Consider the following 19036-nt stretch of genomic DNA (forward strand, 5'->3'; position numbering starts at 1 on the left):
AAATTGCTTGAAAATGTAATCACATGTTAGTTCTAGTATAATATATTTATCCAATGAATTCCTGTTTATCATCTGCATTTCTTCTTGGTGTAGCAATTTTAATGGCCAGTAGTGTAATTTGGTCAGATGAGTCTTGTATCACACTGTTTCCAATTTCTGGCCAATATTACATCAGAAGAGTGAAACATGGTGGGGTTTCAGTGATGATTTGGGCAGCCATATCATGATATTCCATGGACCCCATTGTTACTCTGTAAGGTCACATTACTGCCAAGGATTATGAGACCATTTTGGCTGATCAAGTCCATCCCATAGTATAATGTTGGTTCCCCAATGGTGATGCTGTGTTTCAAGATGACAGGGCCTCTGTTCACACAGCTCACACCATCCAGGACTGGTTTTGTGAGCATGAGGATGAAGTGTCACAACCCCCCTGGCCACCACAGTCACCAGATATCAATATTATTGAGCCTTTGTGGTCTGCTTTGGAGAGAAAGGCGTATGATCACTATTTACCTCCATCACCTTTACCTGAACTTGTCATTATTTTGCAGGAGAATGTTATAAATTCCCTTGAAAAACACTCAGGACCTGTATTTTTCCATTCCAAGATGCGAGGAAGCTATTTTGAATGTCGGCGCATTTTCTACACTGTATTACATGTGGTAATGTTATGTGTTCGTGGTGTTCCTATTTTTTGTCCAGCCCCTGTATAAATCCAAATTAAAATTAATAAAAGTGATCAAAATAATAAGATAGATACCCAGAATGATAAATAATGAGCAGCTTAAGTGCAACATCTACAATCACAGCTGAAGATGAGGAAACACCCTGAGACCATTGCTAGATATCATTTACAGGTGTAACATTATTAGGCCATCAAATTTTCATAGCATTGACACAGGTTCCTAATACACATCTTCAATTTTATCTCCTAATACTTCTGTATGATCCACAAGTTTACAACCTCTAGCTAATTTAAATGATTGTATGTGGTTGTACAAAATGATCAAAGAAAAGTAAATATAGCAATATCCATCACCATCGTAATTTCTCCGTTCAGCAAGCCACGTGCAGTTCTAGATAAACTTTCTACACAATGGCTTTGCTGCCCATAGTTGTCGTTCATATGTTTTATGCAAGTTGGCATCTTTAATACTGAGTTTTTGACCATTTGTTTATCCCACCACATGGTCTTTCTGCAGGAACATTTTGTTCAACTCAATGGATCCTGTGGCAAGCCATTGTCTTCATATGACCATACCACTGTAATTATTTTACTTCAGGGATCTCCAGCAGGTGTCTTTCCAATCCTAGCTGTTGCTCAGTATTATTGTTTAATTTATCAACTTTTGTCTTTTGAAGACAATATTGCAGGAAGTTCATTTCTGTTGCCTGGAGGTGACCCTTTACTGGTACAATAATTGTTGCTGCCTCCAGGGCATACATCTACAGAGGTAAAAAAAAAGTTTCATACAAGCTGATTTTGGACATTACCATTGCCAAAGTGTCTCGCATAGTATGTGGTAAAGTTTGGACTTTTCTGTATTCTGTAGTCAATCTCTTTGTGTATGGTCCAAGTACTGGAAGTTTTTTGCAGTCTGTCTCCTCATTTCCAGTTACTAGAGGCACTGTCAAGAATTTCTGCCCAACACCTTATCTGCTTGTTTGGTTTCAATGATTTTGAAACACATTGTGATTAAGTATTCATGCTATAGAGCTGGTTTAGTTTGTGTGTCTATTTATGTCCCACACCTTATCATTATACCAAAATAAATTTTCCTTTCTTAATTACATTTCTTATATTAATTTTGATTATTCTTTCACATGCAAACTCAATTTCAGAGTAAGTATCTGTCTCCATATAAAAAAAAACTTACTCTATTCTTTTTTTAACTCATTCCCTTATTCAAGATTTGAGAAACTGAAAATCCTCCAAAACAGGATATTGCCTGAAAAGTGACAACTGATGGGTGTCTGATCAAGCTATGTTAGGTGTAGCTGGCAAATAATAGATAGAAATATGATTTCAAGACAAGGAAAACCTCACATGTAAAATTAAAAAAAAAAAAAAAAAAAACCAAGACTTACAGCTTGATGCTATACCAGCCAATAAAACCAAAAGCAGACAGAATATCAAGATGGAGACAGAAGGGAAACAGTAAATGGTAATTCTATCCTTACTATTATCATTGCATCCATTATTTGCTATCCTCTCTCATTTTTTACACCCCATTTTCTTACTTCTGCCACTTTTAACCCCCCCATTCTTTCCTCTCCTTCCACCTTGAGTGCAATCTACAATTTATAACTTTCTCAAATGTTCCACTGCTTGTCTTTTCTACCTCACCTACTCATCTTTGCATAATCTCCAGCCACACCAACGTTTCCATGACTGCATTCTACCTTGTTATGTACACTTTTATCACCTTCAAATTAGCAAACAGGAGATTACCACATTCACAAAAATGGAACAATTAAGAAAAAAAAAAAGAGGGTTGGAACTTAAATAGTGGCAACTATTTATTCACAACCAATAGAAAAGAGTTACATGTTTGCACCTGTTACTGTCCTTCAAAGTAGTCACCAGCATTGTGTAGAACCCATTGCCAGTGATGTGGAAGGCATAGTATATCGTTAGCAGAGCCTGTTCTGTTGATGGTGCGAATGGAGTGGTCTACTGCCTGCTGAATCTCTGGAACAGTTCTGAAGCAAATGTCATGAAGTGGTTCCTTCATCTTCAGAATCAAATCAATGTCACAAGGACTTACGTCCAGGGAGTATGGTGCAGTCCCATCAATCAAACAGAGCAGCCATAGCTTGTGCTGTATGTGCCCGAGCATTGTCGTGCAAAATGATGGGTGGGTTGCGCAGAAAAGGTCACCGCTTCTTTCACACGGCTGGTCTCATGTGATGCTCCAAAAATGAACAGTAATACTGTTCATTGATGGTCTGCCGTGGAGGAATGTAATGTGTTAGGATAACACCATCACAGTCGTACACAAGAATCACTGTAACTTTAGACCACTCCATTCGCATCGTTAACAGAACAGGCTCTGCTAATGGTATATTATGCCTTCCACATCACTGGCACCGCGTTCTGCACAATGCTGGTGACTACTTTGAAGGACAATAAGAGGTGCAAACATGTAACTCTTTTGTATCAGTTGTGAATAAATAGTTGCCACTATTTAAGTTCCAACCCTTCTATTTAAGTACTCTTTTTCTTCTTCTTCTTCTTTGAGTAAGTCACAATTTGCAAATTTACAACTTTTCAAATTTGGCTGTGACAGTTTTGAGGGTCTATTTTTTCTGGTTACAAAGGTGTTTCTAGCCTCTAAGAGAATGGGGAAATAAGAAAATTATTGACCTAAAAGCTTTTAATATATTTCAAATAGATTCTGTAACAGGGGTGATATACAAAATTTCCACTGTAAAAATATATTATATTGGCTTCTTTAGAAGCAAGTTGTTCACATATTACTTACAACTGATGCAAGAAATAATGATGCAAAAAAATTATAAGACCTAAGAATTCAACTGATTCGACTATCCTTCTCAAGTTCTAGTACTGTATACGTAATTAAAGTGGTTAAGCATCACAATTAATACTTCCCATAAAAAATGGCCATACCGAAAGGGCTGACAAAGATGGTAAAGAATGAGTGTGGCTTATTAAGATAGTAAAGAATGAGGGTGTGATTGAACTAGCTAGTATGAAGACCTTTGTAAGGTAATCTTAGTAAAATGACTTCATCAAGTGTAAACTGCAGAATATGTGCACAGAATGAGAAGTTTTCTTGTTTCCATGACCAGATTGACTATTTTTAACTACGTGCTTTAGAGTCTTTTTGGAAGAAGCTAAAAAGGGCTGTATTATATGAATTACTTGGCTGACGGCAATACTTTTCCAGTTTTAACAAAGGTATCAAAACAGACTCTCTCATACACTGGGGTATTTGCCCTCAGACCAAATTTTGTTGTGAAATATGAGGAGGATTTCCTTAAATGCTGAATTAAGTTATTTCAGTGCACTAAAATGAATCGCATTTGGTGCTCAGGTGGTATCATGCAAAGCACCCAACTCAGTATGAATTTTCTACTTACAGAAGGCCTTGTTATTTCTAAAAATAAAATTGTGCTTCTACTTCTCTGAAGTTGCGCAGTATGTGCAAAAACCCAAGAGCTGGCTCTCAGATGTTGTGCTGTAGAAACATTTTCCACTGTTGCTGTGCGAACAGAATAATATGACATCATGGAATTTCACGACACAGTGATTTACTTACCATCCTGAAGGCACATGGCTGAAGACACAGCCACTCTGCAAACAAGCCCACACATTAAGTCAATGAGTGGCAGTACTCTGGCAAAGAATTTTCCATACAGTATTGCATCAGTTTGCTTTGTATGCTGTCGCCACCAGACAGAGAAACAACTTGGCACAAGAAAACTACAAAAATAGGTGGCCTACATGCAGTGAAGGTATCAGGAAAAAGTTCAAAAACAGAGTCCATTGTACCTGCGTGTTGGGCCACACAAGTCACAAGGATAGTCGAATCAACCACACTCTTGGCATCCAAGGTTTGATGCTGTTAGGCGGCTGGTGGAATCCAGTGACACATTCATCTAGCCACTGCCAGTTGTGTGAAGCACAGTTGCTCTAGCCTGCAAGCCGCTCTAGCTACAGCTGTCTGGGGGTCACTCAGCACTTTGTCAGTGCACTGCCTCCCACTAATGTGCATGAGCATCAATAAAAACCACCGCTGCTACACCGATATGAAGATGCTGTGGGTGATGGTGCACACCTGTATCTGCTGTAGCTTGATGAATAATAAAGAGTTTTCCTGAACTTGTTTAGCCTGCTGCTGCAGCCAACTTGACCACTGACACAGTACCGTACTAACCCCCCCCCCCCCCCCCCCACAACGAGGAATGTGATGGAGCATTGTCATGATGGGTCATGATGGAGACACCAATTTGCTATTGACCACGAGTTGAGTCTCTTGCGCCAGACAGCATCACGTTCGTGATGAAGGACATCCCCATAGTACTATCTGGTGATTTTTTGACCCTGTGGTACATACATATGGTGTGCTATGTCACGGGAGTAAAAGAAAGCAGTCATCATCACTTTGACATTGCTACACACTTCACGGGCCTTCTTTGGTCTTGGTGACAAAGAATGCTTCCATTGCGATGACTGATATTTGGTTTCCAGGTCATACTCTTATACTCAGGACTTGTCACCAGAGATTATGGTTTTCATGAAGTCGGGGTGAGGTGACTGACTGTGGAGTCCAGCGTGTCCTGTGATATTTCAACACACAGTTGTTTTTACTCCAACCTCAGCAGCTTCGGTATGAATTTCACTGACACTCTCTTCATGGCCAAATATTCGGTCACAATGGAATTTGCCAAAAAAGTGCTGATATCAACCGATTCTGCAATTTCTCTGACAGTCACACAATGGTCCCACATGACCGCAGCATTCTCTTTGGCAATGACCTGATCACCAGAATGCTGATGGCCAACCAGAGTGTGGCTCACTCTCCACTGAAGTGTACCCATCTTTAAACTGGTTGTACCACTCCTTAATCTGTGTTATGCCCATAGGAGTGTCACTGAAATCCATTTGAATCTGCCAAATGGTTTACATCTGGCTGTCAGCCAGTTTCTGGCAAAATCTGATGCACTAGTGTTGCTGCAGTTGTTCCATCATTTCCCTTGCAATGAAAAACTGACACGAGCATTACACACTACTTCATTAAACTGCTGCTTGCAGCAACAGATGTTATCGACAGGTGGGAAAAAATTTACGCATGCACATGCACGTTCAAGGTCGGCTCATGCAAGTGCACTAGATTCAAATCCATCAGGTGCTTGCAAAAAAAAAATAATAATAATAATAATAATAATAATAATAATAATAATAATAAAATAAAAAAGTAAGCTCAAATATTTTTCTAACAGACTTTATCTATCCATCTCTTCTGACATCTCATTCATTTCTGAAGGCTTGTGATGATAGACCACTAGACTGCCTCTCTTTGTGCAGCCACTGGACCTGTAAACACCCTTCATACCATGGAAAAAGAGTGAAGGTTAAACAGCACTGACACTATGATTCTGCCGAATTGAAGACAGTTGTGCCAACCAATAACTGCCACACCACAATATTAAATGAAATTTCACATTGTACAGGATACTTCTGAGAATGACGGGGCTAGCATGCAGCCTGAACACTCCACACATGAGAAGTTTGGCATTCTGGGGCCGACCCTGTTCTAAAGAGTTCTGAAGATTTTGGTATGAGCACTATGATAGTTTTAGGGATAACATTCATTCTATGTTGGACACAGTCCTAGACACTGACTTGCTCCTGACATATAGTCAGCTGCAGGATCCAATTTGGTGACCTGGTTTTGGGTATTGGCCCCTTCATAAAGGTTCAACCTGACTGGGAAGAAGTCACTGTTGTACACAATCTGCTAGGACTAGAGAGCAGAAGGTGAAGCCAATGACAGAATGACCATGATACTATTCTGAAATTGATTATTTTGCCTGCATTCCAAAAGCCTATGTCTTTTGACTGCAAATGCTCTATACTACTCAGCTTCTGAGTTTGAGTTGGTGCTGCCCCAAAACCCATACCACAGTGATTGAACTTGAATCTCCTAACAGGAGAAATGGTTGCGAGAGCTGATTGAGAAGCTCTCTGAAAACTTGTCTGTTGAGGGCTTTATCAGACAATAAGTGCATACTTAAATGCAAGTTGACCCATTTATGGTAGCACCAGCGGCTTGCTTCATCCTCCAGTAGAGTTGCCATGTCTTTGAAGACTATAGTTAATTATGTAGGTGCATCAGACAATTAAAAAAGGGTCTCTTGGAAACTAGTTGCTCTTCGGGAGCTCCAATTCTTCCATATGAGTTGTGAAACTGTTTACATTTCTTTGTGTGATGGATACCATTTAAATCTGAGATTTTTTCCTCAGGGAAAAAAGTGCTCACAACAGAAGGTTAGTAATGTTGAGTTGTTCACTCATTATGACTTATTTCATCCATTACATGATCAACATTGGATGTATTGTAATGGAGGGTGAAGTATTGTTTCTTTCTTTCACTAACATTTGTTGTGTCTTCTTTCTCTGTGTTTCAAGGAAATGACACACTTAACGTCACTGAGGACATAGTTATTGTAGACTGTGTGTTCTAATGGAGTGTTCTAATAGACATTCACCATTGCTGGATCATCTTATGTATGGCAGCAGATTCATTGGTTGGATTCCTTTTGGAGATATATCTGCAATTGCAATCAGTGTCTTTAATAATGGGTCTTTGTCGTGGCAGTCACTTTGACCATAAGAATTTTCAGAGTTGAAGCAAAGCATATCTCAAAAGCACAAGGGGATGATTATGAGCAGTTGATGCACTTACCATGGGACATATATGCAATACTAAGATCATAAGCAGCCATTCCACAATTCCCAAAAGTTATTGGTCATTATATCCCAAAGTTATGAGATCAAACTTTTGGAACTTGAGTTTGAAATATATGGCCAAATCTCAAAGTGTAGTAACCTTGCTTTAACTTTTTCAGTCATCACAGGCATAATCACAGTCAAGATAAAAGCAATGGTCTTTCCTAGTTTGCCATTTACTCTCCTCATTATGTTTTGCACTTATCTGTAACTCTATCCTTCTACCAGCCCTTTTTGAGTTTAGAAAACACATAATTCTCTTGATAGATAAATAAAAATCAGTACAGTCTTGAAATACACAACATTAATTGACATCTGTGAATTAATAGCCATATGTTGTTTCAAATAAAAAGCATAAGAGATGCATTACTGTGTCATCATCGGTGATCTCCTCTTCACTAGATGTATACTGGTCAGGCAGAAGGTCCTTGTGACGTTTGAGAAGGCATTCCAACTGATGTTGCACTTCTCCTGTGCTTTGCTACAAATAAATGAGTAAATAAATTGAAGTGCTAAAATTTTATTTGCTAAAGGAACAGAGTAATGTTTGCGGTTTCAAAAGAAAAAATGATCAACAGCAAAATTTTATATGTTTATTTTGAAATAAGAACCAGAGAAAATGTTCCTTACTTCAAAAGGAGTATGACTAAGCACTTGGAACTGGTTTTCCCAGATGGCTAAAATTTCTTACAAATATGCAACAAAAAACTATATTCTTGTTGTTGTTGTTGTTGTTGTATTTATTGGTCCTGTTGTCTACAAAGCAGCTTATGCATAAGACATTGGATAAGTCAAGTTATAAATATACAGATGAAAGGCATTTCTAGGCATAGGTATTTAAGGTTGCCAAAAAACACTTTGTACATAATTATTTATATAACACACTTCATAAATTTAAATATTCTTCAATGGTGTAAAATCAGTGATACTGTAAATATGACTTTAGAGATTTCCCAAAGGTACTGACCTCAGTAATAGCTTTTATGCTTTCAGGAAGTTTGTTATAAAACTTAACTCCCATGTGAAAAGTACCTTCTTGGCAAAGAGGTGTGCTGATTTGAGTTATATGTTTGTTATAACTTCAAGTTGAACAAATATATTTCAAGGAAGATGCAATACATGAAAATCACAGATCAAGTAAACAGAGTAAGATGTGTGTACACATTAACAGTCAAATCATACGCAATACATGAAGACGCAATACATGAAAATCACAGATCAAGTAAACAGAGTAAGATGTGTGTACACATTAACAGTCAAATCATAACTGAGTCCAAGTCTAGCGGCTGCTGGCTGGCTGGCTGGCTGGCCGCTTAGGTGGTGGTGCTGCTGCTGCATGGCTGGCAGACAGCGTTGCATGTAGAGGACTCGTGTAACTGCGTGGTGGCACTTTGAAAGATCGGCGAGTTACAACACTTTTCCCCCCTTTGAAGTTTTTGCACAGGTCTTGATGGAGGAGGCCTGTAGATTGCTAACGTCCATAGGTGTTGTTTGACTGGCTGTAAAGTCTCGAGGAGGAGGCTTCCCGTATGGACGGAAGTGTCCCCAATGGTAATGGGTCGAGATGACTGGAGACGTGGGGGTCAAATCTGCTGGGGCCCTGTGCACCAATCTGCCCATTGCAGCAAGACCGGTTATTATAACAGGAGACATGGGCAATGTGTCTGCATCCATAGGAGAAAGAGGCGAGTAGACTTGCTCCGACAGATGATGGTGATCTGGTTCCTGAATGGGCATGTCTCCTGGTGGCGTCAGTTCTCGTGCTGGCACTGATATGATGGTGAGAGGACTGCGTTGTGAGTAATGAGAGATTCCAGCATCCCGAGCATCAGGTAGAGCTGAAGGTGGTGTAGCGGCATCCGGAAGAGGCGTTGCTGGCACATGAGGCCGAAGCTGGTCCAAATGATGCACTGCAACACCCATGTCTGTCTGGATTTCATACAGGCATTGGCCACGGTGTCGTAATATGTGGCCAGGACTCCATTTTGGCTGCCTGCCATATCCCCGTACCCATACAAGGTCGTCGGCAGTGAACCAGCCAAGCGAAGGCACCCACGGCCATGAGATGGAAGGCCGCAAAAGATGAAGTAGTGTGAGGGACTGTCAGCCATGTAAGAGCTCAGCCAGGCTGTGGTCACCCATGGGGGTAAAACGGTAAGAAGCCAGAAATTGGAGAAGCGCATCATCAGCAGCAGAAGAAGTCAGGAGTTTCCTCATCTGAGCTTTAAATGTACGGACCAGTCGTTCAGCCTCACCATTTGACTGTGGATGGAACGGAGGGGCCGTGACATGCATGACGCCGTGACAGGCACAAAAATCTGCAAAATCGAAAGAAGCAAATTGCAGACCATTATCAGTAACAAGAGCAGAGGGAAGGCCTTCCAAAAAGAAAATGCGAGCTAGAGCATTGGTGGTTGCCGCGGTTGTAGGCGATGTGCAATGGACAATGAAAGGAAAGTTAGAGTAGGCGTCAATAACGAGAAGTCAATAAGTATCTAAAAAAGGTCCTGCGAAGTCAGCATGAATATGCTCCCAGGGCTTCTCAGGTGAAGGCCACGGTGACAAAGATGACTTGCGGCGACAGCCTGTGACGCACAAGGGCCGCAGGCAGCGACCATGTGTGCGATTTCAGAGTCGATGCTGGGCCAGTACACATGACGGCAAACCAGAGATTTTCTGCGAGAGACACCCCAGCACCCTTGGTGAAGGAGGCACAAGACCGAAACACACAAAGACGCAGGTACCACAACACGCGGCTAAGCATTTTCGCTGGAAAGGAGGATAACACCATCCCTAGCGGTGAGGTGGTAATGCAAAGTGTAGTAGTTCCGCAATGGATCAGAAGTCTTGGCGGGCAGACGATCTGGCCAACCCTTCTGAATACAGTGTAAAACCCGGGAAAGGGTAGGGTCAGAACCTGTAGCAGCCACCAGCCGGTCCCCGGTGATGGGGAACCCGTCCACAACTCTCTGCTCGGCAACATCCAGGTGGAAACACAAAAGTTCATTCCTATCGAATTCCAGATCAGGACCCATGGGAGGGCAAGACAGTGCATCAGCATTCGCATGTTGAGCCGTTGGCCGGAAATGAATCTCATAATTGAAACGAGACAAGTAAAGAGCCCAACGCTGATGGCAGTGTGCAACCTTGTCAGGAAGTGATGTTGAGGGATGAAACAAGGAAACAAGTGGTTTGTGATTCGTAACAAGATGAAATTTGGATCCATAGAGAAAAACACCAAACTTATGAAGAGCATAAATAAGGGCCAAAGCTTCTTTTTCAATCTGAGAATACTTTTGTTGGGCATCCGTGAGGGTTTTGGAGGCATAAGCAATGGGTTGTTCAGAACCGCCAGAAAAACAGTGCGCAAGGACTGCACCAACCCCATAATGAGAGGCGTCCGTGGCTAGAACAAGATTTTGGCCAGGTCGATAAGTAGCCAGGCACGGGGCCTGTTTCAGCATAGTCTTCAATTTCAGGAAAGCCGTATCGCATGACGCGGACCAGTGAAAAGGCACGTTTTCATGCAACAGGCGATGCAACAGCTGAGCCACTGAAGCAGCAGATGGTAAAAACTTGTGATAGTATGCTATTTTCCCCAAGAAGGTCTGCAGTTCCTTAAAAGATGTAGGGCAAGGAAGGGCATTGATTGCAGCGACAGTTTGCTGAAGTGGACGAATACCATCCCAAGAGAGTTGAAACCCCAAGTACGTGATAGATGCCTGAAAAAATTTTGATTTCTGGAGATTACACTTAAGACCGGCAGTCTGTAAGACATGAAAAAGTGTGCAGAGATTTTGAAGATGTTTGTCAGTGGTGGAGCCAATGACAACAATGTCGTCCTGGTAATTTGTTCACTCAGGGACAGTGAGCAATAACTGTTCCAAGAATCGCTGAAAGAGAGCAGGGGCACTGGCAACCTTGAATGACAATCATTGGTATTGGTAGAGGCCAAAAGGTGTGTTAAGGACCAGAAACTGCCGGGAAGCAGCGTCGAGAGGAAGTTGATGATAAGCTTCTGACAGGTCAAGTTTGAAAAAATACTGGCCTCCAGCAAATTTAGCGAACAATTCTTCAGGTTGAGGCGTAGGGTAAGTGTTGATAAGGCATTGAGCATTTACAATGGCTTTAAAATCGCCACAGAGACGAATATCACCATTTGGCTTAGCAACAACAACAGAAGAGGACCACTCACTGGAAGTGACAGGAAGCAAGACCCCTGAAGCAGTGAGACGATCCAGCTCCCATTTGACCTGATCTCAAAGGGCCGCAGGAATGGGCCGAGCCCAAAAAAACTTAGGCCGAACAGTGGGTTTGAGTGTGATATGAGCTTCAAAGTCATTTGCACAGCCTAACCCAGGAGAGAAAAGGGACAAAAATGTCATAGACAAGGAATCCAATTGGGCATAAGGAATAGCATCAGAGACGATATTGACAGAGTCATCTATGGAGAACCCAAAAACAGGAAAGGCATCGAAACCAAAAAGATTTTCCGCATTACTATGGTCGACAACAAATATGAGAACAGTGTGAATGACAGATTTGTAAGATACCTCAGCATCAAATTGTCCCAAGAGAGAAATCTTCTGTTTATTGTACATCCGTAATTGGCTAGTGACAGGTGATAGGTTTGGAGAAACCAACTGAAGATACGTCTGAGAACTGATGATAGTGGCAGCAGAACCAGTATCCACCTGCATGCGAACATCTCGACCAAGTATTTGGACCCTGAGGAATAACTTCCCTGAAAGGGAAGAAGTACAATTGACAGACAACACAGAATCAGAATCAGCATCATGTTCATGAACATCATGTATATGGTCAGATTTGCAAATGGATGACATATGACCCTTTTTTTTTGCATTTGTGACACACAGCCCAACGTTGTGGACAATCTTCTTGTGAATGTTTCGTAAAACACCGCGGACATGAAGGAAGTTTCCATGGGCTTTGCTGCAGTTTCTTAGAGGTTTGTTTACAGTTAGGCCGAGGCTGCACTTGAGAGTGTACTGCGGCCACGTCAGTCGGCGGGGACATGCCACACGCTTCGTCAACATCGCACAGAGGTTGTATTTCCCCAATGGCGCCCCATGCCTCTATTTGAGCTCCAGTGGTGCAAGAAATTTCAAAAGACTGAGCAACAGATAGGACTTCATCTAGAGTCAGATTTGCCAACTGAAGGGCACATTCCCTAACTTCTTTGTCAGGCGCCGATTGGATAATAGCATCCCATACCATGGAATCGGCATAGGATTCTTTGTGAACTTTAGTAACAAATTGACACTTTCTACTGAAGCCGTGAAGTTCAGCAGCCCAAGTGCGATAGGATTGATTTCGTTGTTTTTGACAACGATAAAAGGCAACACGAGAGGCTACCACATGTGTTTGCTTTTGAAAATAGACGGACAGAAGTGAGCACATTTCAGCAAAGAACAAAGACGCAGGATCTTTCAAAGGATCCAATTGTGACAACAACCGATACATTTGAGGTGAAATCAATAAAAGGGACAGAGACTTACATGTTTGTTCGTCCGAGACATGAAATGTCAAGAAAGTGCTGTCGTAGACGTTTTTCGTAATCAGAACAGTCTTTCATCGTCTCGTCGTAAGGAGGAAAAGGAGGTAAAGACAACGACGAGAGACGCCCCGCATTTGATGGCGCGACGAAATCACGAATTGCATTTGTGAGAAGCGTTTGCTGTTCTATGAGACCTTGCAATAGTTGCTCTAAAGCAGCCACGGAAACGTGGGTCAACAATGGAAAAGAAAAATCCCATCCTCGTTGCCAATTGTTATAACTTCAAGTTGAACAAATATATTTCAAGGAAGACGCAATACATGAAAGTCACAGATCAAGTAAACAGAGTAAGACATGTGTACACTTTAACAGTCAAATCATGACTGAGTCAAAGTCTAGCGGCCGCTGGCTGGCTGGCCGCTTAGGTGGCACTGCTGCTGCATGGCTGGCAGACAGCGCCGCATGTAGAGGACGCACGTAACTGCACGGCGGCACTTTGAAAGATCGATGAGTCACAACAAAGTTACTGTTTTGTCTGGTAAAGTGATCATGTAAATCAAAGTTTTTTTTGCAGTCTGCAGTCTTTACCTATTATATTTATTTTAAAGCATAAAAGGGTTTCCATTATGTATACACATGGTAATGGAGGAATACCATATTTCTTAAACAGAGGTTGACAAGAGTCTCTAGGCTTTCAAAAGCCAAAAAAGATTGTAATGGCCATTTTTTGTATTTTAAAAGTGCTATTAGCTGTTTTCGAGTTTCCCCAGAAGGTGACCCCACATCTAAGATGAGAATGAAAGTAGACAAGATATGCATTCATTACTGTTTTCTCACTACAGCATGATTTTAATGAGCAAAGAAGGTAACATGTTTTGCTCAGTTCTGCATTGAGATACTCGATAAGCTTATTACATACAGACTAGAATTTCATGTGTTACTATAAAACAAATGGAGAGGGATCAATTACTTTGATTAATTATTTACAAACTTCTCTTCAATCAGATTACAAAGATTGCATGCATCTCTTGTAACTTGAATGTATTGACAATAAATCATAACTCAATCAGATGAAAATGCTCTCAGGCACAAATTGATTATAATGTCTTCATCATCGTAAATATTTTGATCAAGACATTAAAATAAATATTGTGATCAAGACATTAAAATAAATATTGTGATCAAGATATGAAAAGTCATGACTGATTAACTAAACTAATCACTGATCACTTTCAAGATTTTAGCTATAAAATTATTGGGAATATTATATTTCAAACTAGTTGGTCCCAGATTAATTCAAACAATAATCAGAGCAATGCTTACATATGAGGCAATCTATAGAAAATAGATCTACAGTATCTCATGTAATATAATCTGCCAGAATTGTGCAACACAGCAATTTAGCAGATCATCATCTTGGTAAAAAAAAAAATTACATTACGTTCTGATAAATATTGTGCAGATTTTAATCAGTATTACACACACATCCAAAAAAGTTTTGCATCACACCGGTCCCAGAACTCCTAAAGATAGATGTTGACTGTGAGTATTGTATCACAGACACAGTCCCTTTGACTGTTCAGAGATGTCACTTAAACCCAACCAAAGATTTAAACAATCATGCATGAAAGCACCTATTAGACAGAAGGGGTCCGACAGCCGATCAGTTCCAGTCATTCCACCAGGAAGGAGGTACACAGCTCGTGTTGTCTGTAGTTCAAACATACCTAGATGGTCAGTCCCACAGTTCCATCCTCAAACTGATAGTGCAACCATATCAGCAGCATATTGGTGAGGCATTCTTCTTCATGGATGACAATCCACACTCCCATCGTGCACATCTTGTGAATGATTTCCTTCAGGATAATGACATCGTTCAATTAGAGTGGCCAGAATGTTCTCCAGACATGAAACCTATTGAACATGCCTGGGATAAATTGAAAAGGGCTGTTTATGGGGGATGTGACACCCCCCCCCCCCCCCCCCAACCTCTCTGAGGGATCTATGCTGAACCGCTGTTGAGGAGTGGGGCAATCTGGACCAACATTGCCTTGATGAACTTGTGGATAGTATGCTATCACGAATCAGGCATTCATCAATGCAAGAGGATGTGCTACTGGGTATTAGAGGTACCAGTGTGTACAGCAATCTGGACCTTCACCTCTGAAGGTCTCGCTGTATGGTGGTACAATGTGAAATGTGTGCTTCTCATGAGCAATAAAAAGGGCGGAAATGATGTTTATGTTGATCTCTATTCGGATTTTCTGTGCAAGTTCTGGAACTCTCAGAACAAAGGTGATGCAAAACTTTTTTTGGTGTGTGTACTAGACAACCAACAGCCTTGCTGCAGTGGTGACACCAGTTCCTGTCAGAGCACCAGCGTTAAGTACTGTCGGGCTGGGCTAGCACTTGGATGAGTGACCATCCGGTCTGCTGAGTGCTGTTAGCAAGCGGGGTGCACTCAGCCCTTACGAGGCAAACTGAGGAGCTACTTGAATGAGAAGTAGAGGCTCCGGTCTCATAAACTGACATATGGTGGGGAGAGCGGTGTGCTGACCACATGCCCCACCATATCCGCATCCAGTTACACCTGTGGGCTGAGGATGACATGGCAGCTGGTCGGTATCATTGGGCCTTCCAAGGCCTGTTCAGACAGAGTTAGTTAGTTATTATACTAGACAGCCACAAATTAACCTCTGACAAAAATCAAAGCAACATATTTGGGTTTTTATTTGTTTGGGGCATAATTTTACTTTTTTTCCTAAGGTTAAATTTGTATGTCAAATGAAAGTTTGGAAATAACAGTGCAACAGTACCTTCTGTAAACGCTCCAAAATGTCACAAAGTCCACTTCTCTTCGCTTCTTGGTTAATCTGATGGTTTGCCAGTAAACTGTATAGTGTCCCAGTCACGTAGGGTGTAGGCTATCAGTTAAAGGATGTCATTATAACATGTGCAACATATTGTATCACAGCATATAAATATCCTATCAAGAGTTAATCATGTAACTCTTCTACAGCACACTAACAGAAAGAAGTGAGGTACATACAAGTAACTACAGAAAGAGATGACCAACAACAATAAATCTAAGAAATAAGCACGTTTTGCAGTCAAAAAGGTTTCAATTTACATATTAACTGGGCAGCAAAATAGATGAAAAACTAAGTGTCAAATAACGTAATTAATTTTATTTTGCATATCCAATAAAAGACATGGAAAACACTACATACTTCAAAATAGGGATGCTCTGTTCTAAATAAGCAACAGACTAAAATTTTGTTCAGAGTTAGGTGAGTAATTCTAATTAAAAGTTATTAAAAGTTGCCACATATTTTAATTTTAAAAATATTGGAAAAAACTAACCACAGTCACAAAAACAATTATATGGAAATCAAAAATTTCAAAACAATGACTATTTTATGCCAGTTGTTTTCTTCAACTTAGCAAACCAAAGTATTGTTTCTGCAGAGTTACAATTGTCATGTCATTTTAATATGATTAGTGGGGGCAGAAACAAAAGTCCAAGGCAATTTATTTGACTGTGGTTATGAATCACAAAAGTGTTGCCACCAAAAAAAAAAAAAAAAAAAAAAAAAAAAAAAAAAAAAAAAAAAAAAAAAAAAAAGAACTACCGAACCATTTCAATGTAATGCACAGGTATTTGAAGCCATTGCCTTGACTGTGTCACTGTTGTTGCTCATGTTAAGGTTATAGGTGGTCAATGACATACACAAATGCAAGTCATGAAACCACTGACAGGTACTCAAAATGCATTCTCTGTGTCCATGCAGAGCAATGCTGTGTGGACTGTGGAAATTTGAAACTGTGCACTAGAGTGAAACAGACCTAGGTCCTGCTTCAAACCATGGTCTGGTAAAAAATTAAGTTGTCACATTCAGTCAGCACTAACTGATACAGTAGTCAGCACTGGGTAGTTCAACAGTGCGACAAAATCCATTCATTTAAACTATTGCTTCTTAAGTTGTATCAAATATCTCACAAGCTTAAATTATATTTCTCTTTCAATATTTTGCAGACTACTGTTGTATTCTTATCTATTGATATTCACAATAAAATATCAAACTTTTATTATTATTCACCATTTTAGTTTGTGTGGGCATGTCATAACTACCAACAACCTAATAGTATTTGCAACAACATTTATTATGCCCAATGTGTTTCACAGGTAGAAAACATTCTCAAAGAATACATTCCAGTTTTTAGTGGCACTACTAAAGCATACATGCCATAAAAACAAGTATGTGAATGGAGAATTAGCTCAGAAACACACTGGACACTGAAAAAGTAATAACAATATGATGACTGGATATCATTTTACTATTATTAAATACTTTAATCGTAAATGGAATTGTTCAGTGTGGTCAACAGCACACGATCTGTTATAAATACATAATGATTCTTACATTACTATACCTTAAGCAAGCTATTGCCAAGATAGGATGCAAGTATTTCAACCAATGGCCTTGCAAAGGGCACACAACGCTCTCTGGCTTGTCGGTGAAGGCACAGATTCATGAACAGCGCCATGGTATACTCAAGAGCATAGGATCGCATTTGTGTATGCTGAGTTGCTTCCAGTCTTTGCACCAGCCACTCCACTAGACCCCCATCAATCATGAATATTCTTTGTTCTCGTCTACAAAAACAGAACATCAAATGCTTTCATTATTTCTGTGTACTCACTACTCCACTATCAATACTCCAATTTTAAAAAAATTAAAATAATAAAGAAGAAAAAAGGAAATCTGCTACCAAACTAAGCTCTTGTATGATGAGAAAGAAAATACTATAAAGTGAAGGACAACAAACATATAACTTTAGAATATGATATGAGGCAAGCAGGTACGGCTAACAAAATTTAAGTATAGTGAGTTCTAGTGCTTTCTCTATCAAACTGATTGCATTATTATACTAATTGAATGAATATCAAAATAACTGCAGTATCTGTGTCTATGAGTGGTCAAGGTGTACACAGGAATAACAGCAGTCGAGTAGACTGTAAATAATAACTTGTTCATTCTGGATGTAATTACAAGATGAGATAACACTACAGATTATGGAATAGCTCTGATGTAAGTTACAGGAAGAGAGAACACTATCAAATAACTCTATGAAAGGTGCATGTTGAGGAGTAGTGAGGAGTAGCAAGAAGCCTAGGTCTGCATGTCGGGTCCACATGGATGTAAACGTTTGGCACTGGTGCATGTTAGGAGTGTGTACAGATTGAGGGACCGTGGAGCAGTCTGAGTAATCACACAGCGTGTATTCCCAATACTAACTGACTTCTCAGAGACCGTGTACTCGCCTAAATATTGCAGAGGCAGAGATATACTATTTCCAGGCATGTGAGTTGTGGAGGGAGATAATCCCGCACTGGCTGTGCCTCCTGTCATCAATTGCAACATCACCAGATGGTGAAAGTAGTACCTGCAATGGTGGCGTCCTGAGATCTTGGTGATAACTAGCCATGTTGAATTTTTTGATGTTCCACTGGCTTGTTACCTGGAACTGTTCCTGCAGATGTCTATGTGGTGTCATCGCCAGACACCACACTTGCTAGGTGGTAGCCTTTAAATCAGCCGCGGTCTGGTAGTATACTTCGGATCCGCGTGTCACTACTATCAATGATTGCAGACCGAGCGCCGCCACATGGCAGGTCTACAGAGACTTCCTAGCACTCACCCCAGTTGTACAGCCGACGTTGCTAGCAATGGTTCACTGACTAAATACTCTCTCATTTGACGAGACGATAGTTAGCATAGCCTTCAGCTACGTTATTTGCTACGACCTAGCAAGGCGCCATGATCAGTTTCTATTGATGTTGTAAATCATGTACCGTCAAGAGCGACGTTCGTCATTAATGGATTAAAGTTAAGTATTCCACCACCTACGTCCGTTTTTCTCAATTCTAATTCCCTTGTAATGTTCCAGGCCTCACGCAAGCCTGCGTGAGCTAAAACGCGTGCATTTCGGCCTCCTTTAGTAACACAGTGTTGGCTCTCCTGCCAACCACAACA

General features: G+C 40.6%; 1 protein-coding gene across 1 annotated transcript in view; it reads right to left on the reverse strand.

Moving 5' to 3' along the window:
• LOC126298155 (lisH domain-containing protein ARMC9-like) overlaps positions 1–19036 on the reverse strand; it is a 232051-nt gene that overhangs the window by 88294 nt on the left and 124721 nt on the right. Inside the window, exons 11-13 of the mRNA XM_049989465.1 lie at positions 17433–17655; positions 15815–15922; positions 7851–7961 (exon numbers count right to left, since the gene is read on the reverse strand). Of these exons, the coding sequence (XP_049845422.1) occupies positions 7851–7961; positions 15815–15922; positions 17433–17655 (442 nt within the window). The remainder of the gene's footprint in view (positions 1–7850; positions 7962–15814; positions 15923–17432; positions 17656–19036) is intronic.

This window comes from Schistocerca gregaria, chromosome X, assembly GCF_023897955.1.
Source record: "Schistocerca gregaria isolate iqSchGreg1 chromosome X, iqSchGreg1.2, whole genome shotgun sequence".
Classification (NCBI taxonomy): domain Eukaryota; kingdom Metazoa; phylum Arthropoda; class Insecta; order Orthoptera; family Acrididae; genus Schistocerca; species Schistocerca gregaria.